Here is a 13,777-nt window from a genome sequence, read left to right as displayed (position 1 = left end):
AAGCATGAAAAATAAGGTTCCTAGTTTATGTAGCACCACTTGCATGAAAAAAATAAACAGGCCAGATGGTTCGTCTAGACACTGTCTACACGTACCTTGTCCTGTTTCTGGTAGGTCTGTTTGATAAAAGATCGTGTAATCTCGTGAAGCTGCCGCAAGGCTGGAACCACCCACACCGTCTGAGGGTTAGTCTGCTGAGACGACTACATTACAAGCACAAACACACAGATATAAACACACAGTGACATCAACCATAACACAAATGGTGCATTCATGGAATAAGGTAATCTCCATCTGGGTCAATGACGTATAAATATGTCCACAACATTCATATGGTTTATTAACGTTTATACGTTGAGCTTCTGTCACTATTCTGCCAATAAAGCTCATTCTCATACCATTTTCAAGAAAAAGTTTAAATTTAATGACTCTAAAAATGTCATGTGGTACAACCAAAGTAACAAAATAATAAATTTTAAGTTAAAAACAAAACAAAAAAAAACTGTTCCAGAATGAAAACGTTTACTAAACTGTAAATGTAAGTTTTTAAGTGGTCGCACCACATGACATTTTACAACCTGAACTAACCTTGTCTTATCATAAAATGGTCAAATTATCATATATTTTGAGAGACGTCTTGACCTTGAGTCATGAGGGTCTGGGGTCCACTCTATATCATCATTTTGTTTTGAAACATCGTTTTTTTTCTTTTCTCTACATTGGTTGCACTATATGACTGTTTTCTTTTAATAAAGTTTTTTTCTTAATTTTGATATCAGGACACTTGTATCTCCCTGAAATGTTTTACTTTATATGCCCTCCAAAAACATCACAATGAATTTGAATTCATAAAGAGTCATATTAATGTTATTATATTATAATAATATATATTATATTATAATTAATGAACAGGAAGAAGAAATTAGCATCACGTCATTGACCCATCGAACAACCCAGGCTTTGGTTAGAGTCTCTGATTTCCAAAAGTTTCAAATAGTCCAACAAAAGATTGAATCCTCAGAAGTGCCCTTTGTAAATCACACTTATCTTTACAGTCCGTCCCAGTGAATCAAATGGCAATCATCAGTTTGCAAATCAAATTCTGTTCATGTGAGATTCAGGCTGAGATATGATTGGTCAGTGTTATAAACTAAAGGGGTGGGTCTTCTCTTACTTTAGCCAATGAGCTCGGTTTCTTCTTGCCCCAGGTGCCAGTAAGAAAAGAGACCTGTGTCTCGCTGGGAGACTTTGAATCCTCCTGTATTTGCATCTAAAGACATAAACTTTCAGTATTCAGTGAGCGCCACTAGAAGTTTATGCGGCAGACGCTACACCCAAATCACATCAGAGGCTGAAGCGCAAAGATTGAGCAAAGTGAATGCCTGTGTGTATGTATGTGTGTGTGTGTGTGTGAGAGATGAGGCAAGCTGAAACTAGACTGCCAAAAATATACATCTAGCGCCAGAGACAGAACAACACCTTTATACTCCCAGATCAGCTCTTAAAATAACCCGCTGCACAGATTCTAGCCTGAAAAGAAGCTAGGAAGCTCGGAAATGTGTGTCATTGCGTTGCTGTGTGAGTATGTGTGTATATTTTGTGTTTATGGTCCATAATCTTCTGAATATGGATCTTCAGGAAGGAGCATAAAGCAGATGGAGTAGTACATGAGATGTGTGTAAGAGTAAGGGACCCTCACTCCAATTCAGACCACCAGAAGCAAGCCAGACAATGACTTTCCGTATGGACAGAACAACAAATAATAGTAACGTCATAAAAAATGAATCATATTCATGTTGGTCATTTATCTAAATCCGCTCATACGTGAGCAATAGTCTTTGGAGTTTGTGGTTTATGTGAATTGTAAAATCAGCTCACCTTCTTGATGTCCTCGATGCATTTGATGATATAGTTCCTCTTGATGGTTTCTTTGACGGCGTATGCATCGCTGAGGATGGTGAGGTGTTCTTCCAGGGCCTGCTGCACTAGAGTGGTTGGAAGGGTGGGGAGATGCGCCAACTCCCACAACACCTCCAACACCTGAAACACAAGCCACAAAAAAACACAGATACTGTGATTTTACATCAAAAAAATCTAGTGCCAATTTTTTTTTTGTCACGCTCCAAATCTCTCTTTCTTATTTTAGATTTATAGCTCACAATGGCAGCATTCATTTGATTAAATATACAGTAAAACAAAAATATTGTGTAATATTATTAAAATGTTAAATATCTGGATATATTTTATGTAATTTATTCCTGAGATGCCATCGCTCCAGTCTACAGTGTCGCATGATCCTTCAGAAATCATTCTAATTTGCTGATTTGCTGCTCAAGAGACATTTCTTATAATATTAATAATAATAATAATAATAATTTGTTACATTTATATAGCTCTTTACTGGGTACTCAAAGTGCTTTACATGGAGGGGGGGGGGCCTCCTCATCCACTACCAATGTGCAGCATCCACCTGGATGATGCGACGGCAGCCATAGTGCACCAGAACGCCCACCACACACCAGCTTATTGGTGGAGAGGAGACAGAGTTATGCAGCCAATCAGTGTAAGGGGATGATTAGGAGGCCATGATGGTCAGAGGCCAATGGGCAAATTTGGCCAGGATGCCGGGGTTACACCCCTACTCTTTTCTTAAAAGTATTGTAGGTGGTAGCATATAAAATGGTAAGTAGCACATTAAAATCTGCTGTCAAATATAGAAAATAACTTGAATTAAAGCTACAAGCAGCGTTTTCAATATGCATTTAAAGTGGTAAGTATAGGAGGAATGTGTCAAAATAATTTATAGGTGCCAAACTTCTCGCTGCCAGCTGGTGGAGCTATGACTATAACTAAATATTGGCATGTAGATGTCTTAAACATGGTATGTTTGAGTTAGTGTAAAACATGACATTTCCTGTTGCCAGCTGGTGGCGCTATGATTATAACTGAATATTGGTCATAAGATGTGTTCAGGCCAGGACTCTTATCGAATGTGTGAAGTTTGGGGCAGATCGGACAACGTATGGCTGAGTTAAAACAAGTTCCTTTTCCACGGCGAAACATCAAAATTTGTCAGGCTGCCACGGACACACCCTTTAACGAAAACTCAAGATCTTCACAATTTAACATTGCAAAGGCCTTTAGAGTAGACTGACCAAATATAATGTTAATGCCATTAAATCTCTGGGAGGTGTTAGCATGTAAAACATGTCACTTCCTGTTGCCAGCAGGTGGCGCTATGACTATAATCCAAATATGGGCATGGAAATGTGTTCAGGTCAGGAGTCTTATCAAACATTTGAAGTTTGGGGCAAATTGGACATTGTATGCCTGAATTATAACAACTTCCTATTTTATGGTAAAACATCGAAGTTTGTCAGGACGCCACGGACACGCCCTTCAACGAAAACTCAAGATCTTCGCAATTTAATTTAATGTCAAATTTGATGTTGATATGTTTAAATCTCTAGGAGGAGTTCATTTAAATACAATGCCTGAAAATGGCAAAAACAGCACAAAACTCAAAATAACGGACTTCCTGTTGGGTTCCGGACTTCGTACCGAGAGACGTTTTTGTAGGTATTGGTGGGTTATATGCGTCTACTGAATTTTATACATGTACGTGAAACATAGCTAGAGGGGCACTTCGATTCAATTTTATAGGTGGCGCTATTGAACCATTTTGCCACACCCACTTCTGAAATTGTAGCCAGTTCTGGTGTCTGTGCAAAGTTTCAAAGTTTTCGAGCATGTTTATGCGATTCATTTTGGAGAAGAAGAAGAAACTGAGCAATACCAATAGAGTTCTCACACCATCGGTGCTCGGGCACTAATAAAGTCGAATAAAATCAACTTGAATACATAAACCAGACCAGCTTCAAGTGGCATATAAAAGTAAAGGAATATATTAAGATTGTATAATATATCATTCTAATAGGCAATATTAAACATAAAAATGTTTTTACTTAATATTGTAATATATTACAATATTATTAAATAATTAATCACTGTTCTAATATAATAACGAGGTGGTTTGGGTTTAAAAAAAATAGTGTGAATCGAATATGTAAATATTATATGAAGTATTTAAATATTCTAAATATTATGTTTACACATTTATACCCTGAGCGGTGTTTGTTTAAAGATTCATATACATTTTATGTTTATATTCCTCATGCATTTTTTAAATTAATCTTTAAATAAATAAATAAAATCTTAAAGATCTCTTAAGGTTAAATAGTTAACTGCAATCATTTGTCCCCCAATTATTAAATGACCAATATTTGACAATTATTCAATTATTTAAGAAACAAAAAATCATTACAGTGCAAACTTCCACCAGCTTCAACAGTTCCACATCAATCACTGGCTGTCACATTTCAGCATTGCAGCTTATTAGCAGCTAGACCGGTTCAAAGCCCAACTTTCAGTTCAGTTTTAGTTGCGAGACAGAAATACACATACAGTTTCATATATATATGAACAGCACATACCTTTCCTGTGGTTGCCTCAGAGCGAGACTCCCTGCCGATCCGTCCAATCAGACTCAGAAGCTTCTGTCTCACGCGATCACTCTCCACCTCCCAGCTCTGAAAACACACAAGGCACAGTCAGAAACAGCTCATAAAGATGAAAGAGTTCAAAGGATGACAGACAAGACCTTCTGTATGAGGACAAAGAGGTGGCTGAGCTGGTCAAAGCTGAACTTGACGGCAGCAGCGGCGATGATGGTGTGGATGTTCTCGATCACAGTGGACGATTGACCAGCCTGCACATAAAATGTGATGCATATATATATAAACTGATATAAATGGAATTTTATTACACCCACACGATACGATAATGTCTCGACATGAAGTCCACGGTATGATATTTATTGGGATATTTTAAAAGTTAAATAAAAAAATGCACTTTGAGAGTTCAAAATTAAGAGCTCCAAACCATGTTCTTAACTAAGAAAACTTAAGTCAGAAAAAAGTCAGTGAATTGACTTGTACCTGAACTTTAAAGTGTTAGTTCACCCAAAAATGAATTCTGTCATTAATTCTCATGCCTAACTCAATTCGAGTCCTTAGTCATCTTCGAGAAACGGCTAAAGACACATCTTCCATCTTTATTTGACCTTCTAACTCTGACACTGTCTATTCTAATTCTATTTGATCTATTTGTTGACATGACCCTCTAACACTTGCACTCTATTCGTTTTCTAACTCCTTGTTTTCTTAAAAAAAAAAGCCTCTAACACTAGCCCTCTCTATTCTATCTATCTATATAAAAACCTTGCTACGTGTACTGCGTTAGGCTAACTGACACTTGTCATAGCGCTTACATATTATTGCTCTTTTGTTGGTTTTGATTGCTTCTATTATCATCATTTGTAATTCGCTTTGGATAAAAGCGTCTGCTAAATGACTAAATGTAAATGTTCCAAACCCGTAAGACCTTCATTCATCTTCAGAACACAAATGAAGATATTGTTGATGAAATCTGAGAGCTCTCTGACCCTCCCATAGACAGCAACACAACTGCAATATTCCCAGGTCCAGAAACGTAGCAAGGACCATGTGACATCAGGGGTTCAACCGTAATTTTACGAAGCTACGAGAATACTTTTTGTGTGCAAAGAAAACAATAATAACAATTTATTCAACAATTCTTCTCCCCGAGTCACCGTCTTCCATCATTTTGGAGAGTACCCCAGAACATAATCCGCGTTGTTTACGTTCAGGATAAAGCGTAACAATGCAGATTACGTTCAGGGGTTTTACGTTATTTCTATGACAGTAATAGCCGTATATTGAAAAACAATTGCACTGTAAAAAAAAAAAAGAATATTTATATTTTATGAATATTATTTTTGCTTTACACTACAGTAGGGAAGTCACTATAATTCTTTCCTAATTTCTACACTTGAAAGAGATATTTTGAATGTGGACTGCATTTAAACCGCTAGCTGTCAGCAATTCATACTGCACTTTTAAGCTTTTATTTTGATGGAAAACTCCAGCTTCAGTGAAAACGCGTCTCACTGAGAATCTAGTGAAATGCTGTAATCATCTGCCGTGAAAATAAAGCATAACTGGTGGCCGTTGTGTTCCCAAATGTGTGGTAAACTCAACGAGTTCACTGTATTCATAGCCATTCTGAGGTGCAGAAAACACCGGATCATCAGCTGATCACCTGAACGTGCTTTGAAACACGCAGCGAAAACAGACTTGATGAAGGAATATTGTGCTTTCAGGTTTAGTTCGTTTGACAGATACTTTGCCAAAGCATAATGGCCCAAAACACAAGTTTAAAGATTTTAATCTTTAAATTGTAATTTGAACAATTTTAATTTATGTTAGAATAAGAAGTTTAAATATATTTTAAAAACTACACTTTTTGCCTGGAAGACCTACCGTTTCATATCGTCATGTGACCACGATGATACCACGATATTGACAATACCATTGCATCTCTAATATATACAGCATATGGGTGATTCTCGCGAAATTAGACTTATGAGGTGTCATGAAGCATTTTGATGATAAAAGTAAATGCTATCAAAATAAGAAGAATACAGTTATAAACATCTCTTCATGTACTATTTTGCACATGATTTCAAATTACATCATAAATTCAAATTTTGTTGTTTTTTCCACATTTAAGGGGAAATTTCTCATTACCGCAACGTGTCCATGACTGGTTTTGGGTTCTTTGAGATGGAAATATTTATAATTAAAAAATAAGAAAAATAAAAAGCTTCAGTGCATGTTATACTATAAACATTTACAGTAAAGAAACATGTGGTATTTGGTGATCATTGGTAAATGTAGTGACAATAATAAGGAATATAAATGTGTCCAAGACAAATTTTCTCATCCTCCGCAACAATTTTCAACCATTGTTTAAGTCATCTAGGAACTAACATTTTCAAGGAATTTTGTTGGAAGGGACATAATTGACTGTGACACTCAAGATGGCTACCAGGTAAGCAGGTGTTATTTTTTCTCTCCAGATAAAAATAAAAATTTTGTTTGTCATAATACATACATGACTTTTTAGTTCTCATTACCGAAACATGAGTTTGTGAAGTTTTAAAAAATGTTTCCGTTTTAATTTTTTGATTACTATATACCCCATTATGGTCTAAATATAAAAAGAGAGGGAAAGTTTAGCTAACCCTCATTTAGCCTCCACAGTTAGCAAGAATGTTTAAGGACACTCATCCCCCCAACACCATTATCATACACCGCAACAATTGGAGGCCTGTTGCGGTGGAGATACTCAATGTTTCGGTAATGAGACACAGACGGTAACACTTTATAATAACTGCACACTAATCATTAGTTAACAGTTCATTCATCATTTATAAAGCATTAATAGACATTAATAAGCAGTTTATAAATACGGCTATAAATGCTTTAATCTTGACTTATAAGCATATCTATAATGTGTTTAATAATTGTATTTTCATAATTTATTAATGATCACTGTATCATTTTTAAATTAAGTATTGCATTTTTTACAAACCAGTTATTTAGGTGTTGTCATTGATTCATAAGATCACTTAGAAAGTGTAAGTAAATGTAGTAAATTCAGGTAGTTATAAAGCATTTATTAGTGATCAGTTGACTATTTTTGTGAGCTTGTCATGTAAAGTGAGGACTAGTTATGCTTTGTAAAGCATTTAAGGAGATTTAAAGGCTCACTGATCTTCTAAACAGAAAAAGGAAAGAAGCACAACACAGTGATACAGAACATATAAATATTTAACAGCCTTTTAATCTCCTTTGTAAATGCTTTACAAAGTATAAATAGTCCTCACTTTAGATGAGCTCACAAAAATAGTTAACAGACCACTACTAAATGCTTTATAACTACCTGATCTAACCATGAATTACAGTAGAAATACATGTTAATAAAGCATTTATTGACACACTAAGTAACTATTACTATATGTCTGAATAATAATATGTATGAATGTACATTTAAATAGTTTATTAATCATTTACTTACACTTTCTAAGCGATCTTATGAACCACTGACAACTCCTAAATAACCTATTTTGTAAATAATGCTATACTTCATTTAGAAATGATAAATTGATAATTAATAAAGTATGAAAATACAAATATTAAACATTATAGATATGCTTTTAAATCAAGAATACAGCATTTATAACTGTATTTATAAACTGCTTATTAATGTCTATTAATGCTTTATAAATGATGAATTAACTGTTTACTAATGCTTAACTAATGATTAATAGTGTACAGTTATTATAAAGTGTTACCAAACAGACTTATGAAGGAGGGACGTGCACTATAACTCTTTCTCATTTCAATATAACTTGATATTTGCCTTAACACTTCTTGAACAGATAAACAAAATAGCTATTACAACCCCACCCCCCAGCAGGAGTTAGTAATTTTTCATTTTTATGAAGTGCTCCGACAAAAATCATTATGAATGCAGTATAGGCCACCTACTATAAATGTAATATTATTTAATATTTAATATTTAATAGTTTTACTGTGAAAAATGTATTTCTATGTCTTTTTTACGAAATGTTACATTCAAGATGGCTATTGTGTATTTTGTTACAGGCAAGCATCAGCTGATAAAAAAAAGGCATCAGCAAAAGACAGGCTGAAAAAGCACAGGGAAAAAATATACAGCAATGCAATCCTTCTTGAGGAGTACAAAAGAAAGGAGAGAGAGAGGTCAGGGGACAGGGTCATAATAGGGAAAAAAACGGTCACGGTTCGGTGCATAAATTTACACGGAGAATAAACAGTATAAAAATAAATAAAACTCGTGTGCAAATTAATTAATGTAATGCGGAACTGCTGTTAGACATGCGGGTTCTTTAGGGACACCTAATCTGTAGCCCCGCCTTAGATCTGAAGCAGGCTGCGATGTAAAGATTGCAATGCTGGAATATGTGTGTGATTTTGGCTGTGTCCAAATTCAGGGTCTGCATCCTTCGGAGTACTCATTTGAAGGATGTTACGTTACAGCGCCGCGACGAAGGCTGTCCAAATTCGTAGGATCCTTCAAATGCGGCCCACAAATACGTCCTCCTTTTCCCCGAATTGGAAGGATGGGTGTGGTGGATCCTTTCCCGTCCTACCTATCCCATAATTCTTTTCGGCAGAGCGTAATGGCGGAAGAAGCGAGCGGTAGCGGAGTGGGAGTGGAGTTTCTCTGACAAAACAAGCTAAAGTTTATGCTTCGGCTCAATGAATTTGTAGGAGAAAATAGTAGAATACTTAAAAACAAATAAAAATAGGCTATAATGGCTTACCTGGATGTGACTGTCTTGTAGTCTGATATAAAAAACTAACTCTAAACTTAGTTAAAATTAACTCTAAACACCTGCAAAAGATTCCTGAGGCTTTTAAAAACTCCCAGCCTGGTTCATTACTCAAAACCGCAATCATGGGTAAGACTGCCGACCTGACTGCTGTCCAGAATGCCATCATTGACACCCTCAAGCAAGAGGGTAAGACACAGAAAGAAATTTCTGAACGAATAGGCTGTTCCCAGAGTGCTGTATCAAGGCACCTCAGTGGGAAGTCTGTGGGAAGGAAAAAGTGTGGCAGAAAACGCAGCACAACGAGAAGAGGTGACCGGACCCTGAGGAAGATTGTGGAGAAGGACCGATCCCAGACCTTGGGGGACCTGCGGAAGCAGTGGACTGAGTCTGGAGTAGAAACATCCAGAGCCACCGTGTACAGGCGTGTGCAGGAAATGGGCTACAGGTGCCGCATTCCCCAGGTCAAGCCACTTTTGAACCAGAAACAGCGGCAGAAGCGCCTGACCTGGGCTACAGAGAAGCAGCACTGGACTGTTGCTCAGTGGTCCAAAGTACTTTTTTCGGATGAAAGCAAATTTTGCATGTCATTCGGAAATCAAGGTGCCAGAGTCTGGAGGAAGACTGGGGAGAGGGAAATGCCAAAATGCCTGAAGTCCAGTGTCAAGTACCCACAGTCAGTGATGCTGGTGTTGGTCCACTGTGTTTTATCAAGGGCAGGGTCAATGCAGCTAGCTATCAGGAGATTTTGGAGCACTTCATGCTTCCATCTGCTGAAAAGCTTTATGGAGATGAAGATTTCATTTTTCAGCACGACCTGGCACCTGCTCACAGTGCCAAAACCACTGGTAAATGGTTTACTGACCATGGTATTACTGTGCTCAATTGGCCTGCCAACTCTCCTGACCTGAACCCCATAGAGAATCTGTGGGATATTGTGAAGAGAAAGTTGAGAGATGCAAGACCCAACACTCTGGATGAGCTTAAGGCCGCTATCGAAGCATCCTGGGCCTCCATAACACCTCAGCAGTGCCACAGGCTGATTGCCTCCATGCCACGCCGCATTGAAGCAGTCAATTCTGCAAAAGGATTCCCGACCAAGTATTGAGTGCATAAATGAACATAATGGCCATTCTTTTATTGGTCGGATGAAATATGCTAATTTTTTGAGATAGGAATTTTGGGTTTTCATGAGCTTTATGCCAAAATCATCAATATTAAAACAATAAAAGGCTTGAACTACTTCAGTTGTGTTGTAATGAATCTAAAATATATGAAAGTCTAATGTTTATCAGTACATTACAGAAAATAATTAACTTTATCACAATATGCTAATTTTTTGAGAAGGACCTGTATGTACCGAGCATCAGATTTCCAGGAGAAAGGGTCTGGTACTATCGTCAGGACATACGGGACATAATCCCAGAACCACTTCCTGTCACCTCCTCTGCTAGACATTTCTGCATTTTACCTGACATATGGGCAAAACACAAAAACCGCTCATGAATGAGTTACAGTTGGGGGGAAACGTGATTGGTATAAAGCAGTCGTTCCAGTTGTTTGTTTTAGTTGTTTGACCAATCATAAATCGAGTTGCTGCCATTCAAGTTCTTCACATGAAATTATTCTCAGAGAAAAGGTTGTGTGGTTGAATGTCAGGACCAAAGTGTTTTAGCTAAACTAAAATCTTTTTACAAGAGCACATGATGCTGTTACATTTAAATGTTTCTCAGGACCACATGATAGTATGTTACATTGAAAACGTTCTCATGAACACATGATTGTATGTTATACTAGAATTGTAATACTTAAACTAAATAAATGAAATAAATGTTCTTTTAAAAAGTGTATGTGTTTTAAATATGTAAAATAGGGTTAGGCATCAAACCCCTTTGTCAACAGTGAATGTGTGAGCTAAATCTCATTTCCGAAACATTGATCCTCATTACCGAAATGGCATTTTCATTACCGCAACATGGATCTTTTTTTACAAATTAAGTAATAATTAGATAAAATATTTTGTTTTAAAATGTATATACATATTATACAACACTACTTATTTAAGGTCTGCTACATAACAAATGTATACGTTATCTTTTAGTGAAACAATTAAATAAAAGAAACTGTAAATCATCACGTGTGTTTCGGTAATGAGAGAAAATAAGGAAATTACAAAAAATAATAAATATAAAAAAATAATCTCTCCAGAGTTTTACATAGTTTTGAGCATAAGTAATAAGAGTCTACTTTAACATTAGCCAAAAAATACACATTTTTAACAATATATTTAATGTAATGTCATGTTGCGGTAATGATAATTTTTTATGGACTTCATCTAAAAAATGTAAATAATTATATAGGATTTTTTTTTTTAATCTTCTAAAAATGATGGTTATAGTAAGTTCAGACCTTAATCTTATATGTGCAAAAAGAAAATTGGCTTCAAGGGCATTTTAAAAATTCTGATGCCTGAAACCTTCTAAACCTGGATTTCGTGAGAATCACCCATATATAACATTTTATAATAATCTAATCTATAATATAATATAAGGCAGGCTAACCATATTTTGCCTTGTCTTCTTGTGATTTTTAAAAATGTTTATTGTTTTCATAACTTTTAATATGTTCAGCTGAGATCACAAAAATAAATAAGTGATCTTGAGACAAGACGACATTAAAAAAAAAACAATAATGCAGTGTGTCAGTGGCCTTCCATCTTTGGGAACTGTCATTGTTTTTGCAAATCATGTGCTGCTTTTAACTCAAAATCCCAGTAATGTTGTAGAATGCAGTCCTTGTCTTGTGAATGAATCTTAAAATCGTTCACAGCTTCATTTCCATTCTGAAAATCAATGGGCATGTGGATGGAGACCAATTGAAATGCTGTCTATTCATTTAGTTCTTATTCAAATGTCTCAAGACTTTGAGAGCCTTCTGTGCAATATATTTCTCAAAAACAATGTCAGAAATTCATGCAGCTTTGAAGGAGAACTGATTTGAAGAATATATCTTTAAAGACAAAACTCACCTGTATTTTCCATATTTTGGAGAGTTCATCCAACGAAAGCTTACTGCCCAACAGCTCAATGATTCCCTTTATTCTGTCACAGTACTGGGCCTGGTCAATGTTTCCTACAGCACGCGCGCACACACACACACACGCGCACAGACACACACAGCGCACAGACACACACGCACGCACGCGCACACACGCACACACACACACGCAGCGCACAGACACACACACACACACACAGAGACAGATAAATATTTATTATTATTATTTTATTTTTTTTAATAAAAACATCAGTTTTTCCATCTCTTGTCATGACATTTACTAAAATTTTAAATCAGACATGTAAAAAATAATATATATATTTTCCTTTATTTATTTTTTTATCAGTAATATCTCAGCAACCCAACACTAAGGCACCCTCCAAAAATATTCTTATGAACATTAAAAACATCAAATAATATCATACATTTATTATACAGTTCAAAACATTGTTTCTCTCATTACACAAAAAAAACAAAACAAAGGCCATTTAGAAAAATAAGAGAGAGAGCACAAGTGAAAGACAAAGTTAGCAAAAAAGGCAAAGTGAAAAATGAAAGTAAAACAAAAAGAAAGAGTGCAAAGAGAAAGTTAAACCAAACCAAACGAAGGCATTAAAGTGAAAGAGAGGAGCAAAAGAGAAAGTGAAAGGGGGAAAAGAGAAAGTATCAAGAGAAATGCAAATAGAACAAAGAGAGAAAAGACAATGAGGCTGTGTCGAATAAAGAGATGACAAATGAGTGGGTGAGGTGAAAAGGCTTCAGGCACAAAGCAACAGTTTGAGATTCTGGCTTCTGGACACTTTAACACATAGATGATTTGCTCAGTGTGAAAGTGTGTGTGTTCATATACACAAGACACATTTATGTAATGCTTTTGGTTTCCAATCCAAAAATATTAACAGATTTGTCATAGTTTTTGTCATTCAAAACTGGTTTTTATTAGGGCTGTGATGGTCTTCATGACAACCGCGTCACCCGGCGGTAATGCGTGTGACGTCACACACTCTATAACAAGCATAAAATACTAAGTTTTGTATGCAAGTGCAACAATAGTAACAGTTGCAATAGAATTCGGTATTTATAGCATAGGCCTATACCATTTAGCTGTAAATTGTTTTATTTCGACTGTTGATTCACAAAATTCATGAATTACCTCAAACGCCATTCATGGCATTTCCTTTACACCGTGTCTACACCGGACGCGAGAGGCGTTGCGCGGCACGACAAAATACAATAGTCAATACAAACACAATACATTATAATCAGTGATGCTGTCTACACTGTATACGGTGCGGCACGACAAATCCCCGACAGTAAACTGATGCCTCGTTTTATTTATGACGTGCTGACAAAGTTCAAATGATTTTAACGGCTGCTTTGTCGCGTCCAGTGTAGACAGATTTTAGCTGTTGCGGTGCG

At 36.2% G+C, this 13,777-nt stretch overlaps 1 protein-coding gene across 1 annotated transcript in view; it reads right to left on the bottom strand.

Moving 5' to 3' along the window:
• The window catches only part of LOC306880614 (ubiquitin carboxyl-terminal hydrolase 24-like), a 73,664-nt gene that overhangs the window by 37,850 nt on the left and 22,037 nt on the right, over positions 1–13,777 (bottom strand). The window contains exons 12-16 of the mRNA XM_079434246.1: positions 12,330–12,433; positions 4,661–4,768; positions 4,494–4,589; positions 1,879–2,040; positions 96–203 (exon numbers count right to left, since the gene is read on the bottom strand). Coding sequence (XP_079290372.1) covers positions 96–203; positions 1,879–2,040; positions 4,494–4,589; positions 4,661–4,768; positions 12,330–12,433 — 578 coding nt within the window. The remainder of the gene's footprint in view (positions 1–95; positions 204–1,878; positions 2,041–4,493; positions 4,590–4,660; positions 4,769–12,329; positions 12,434–13,777) is intronic.

This window comes from Barbus barbus, assembly GCF_936440315.1.
Source record: "Barbus barbus genome assembly, chromosome: 14".
Lineage (NCBI taxonomy): Eukaryota > Metazoa > Chordata > Actinopteri > Cypriniformes > Cyprinidae > Barbus > Barbus barbus.
This window is presented reverse-complemented; position numbering and strand designations above follow the sequence as displayed.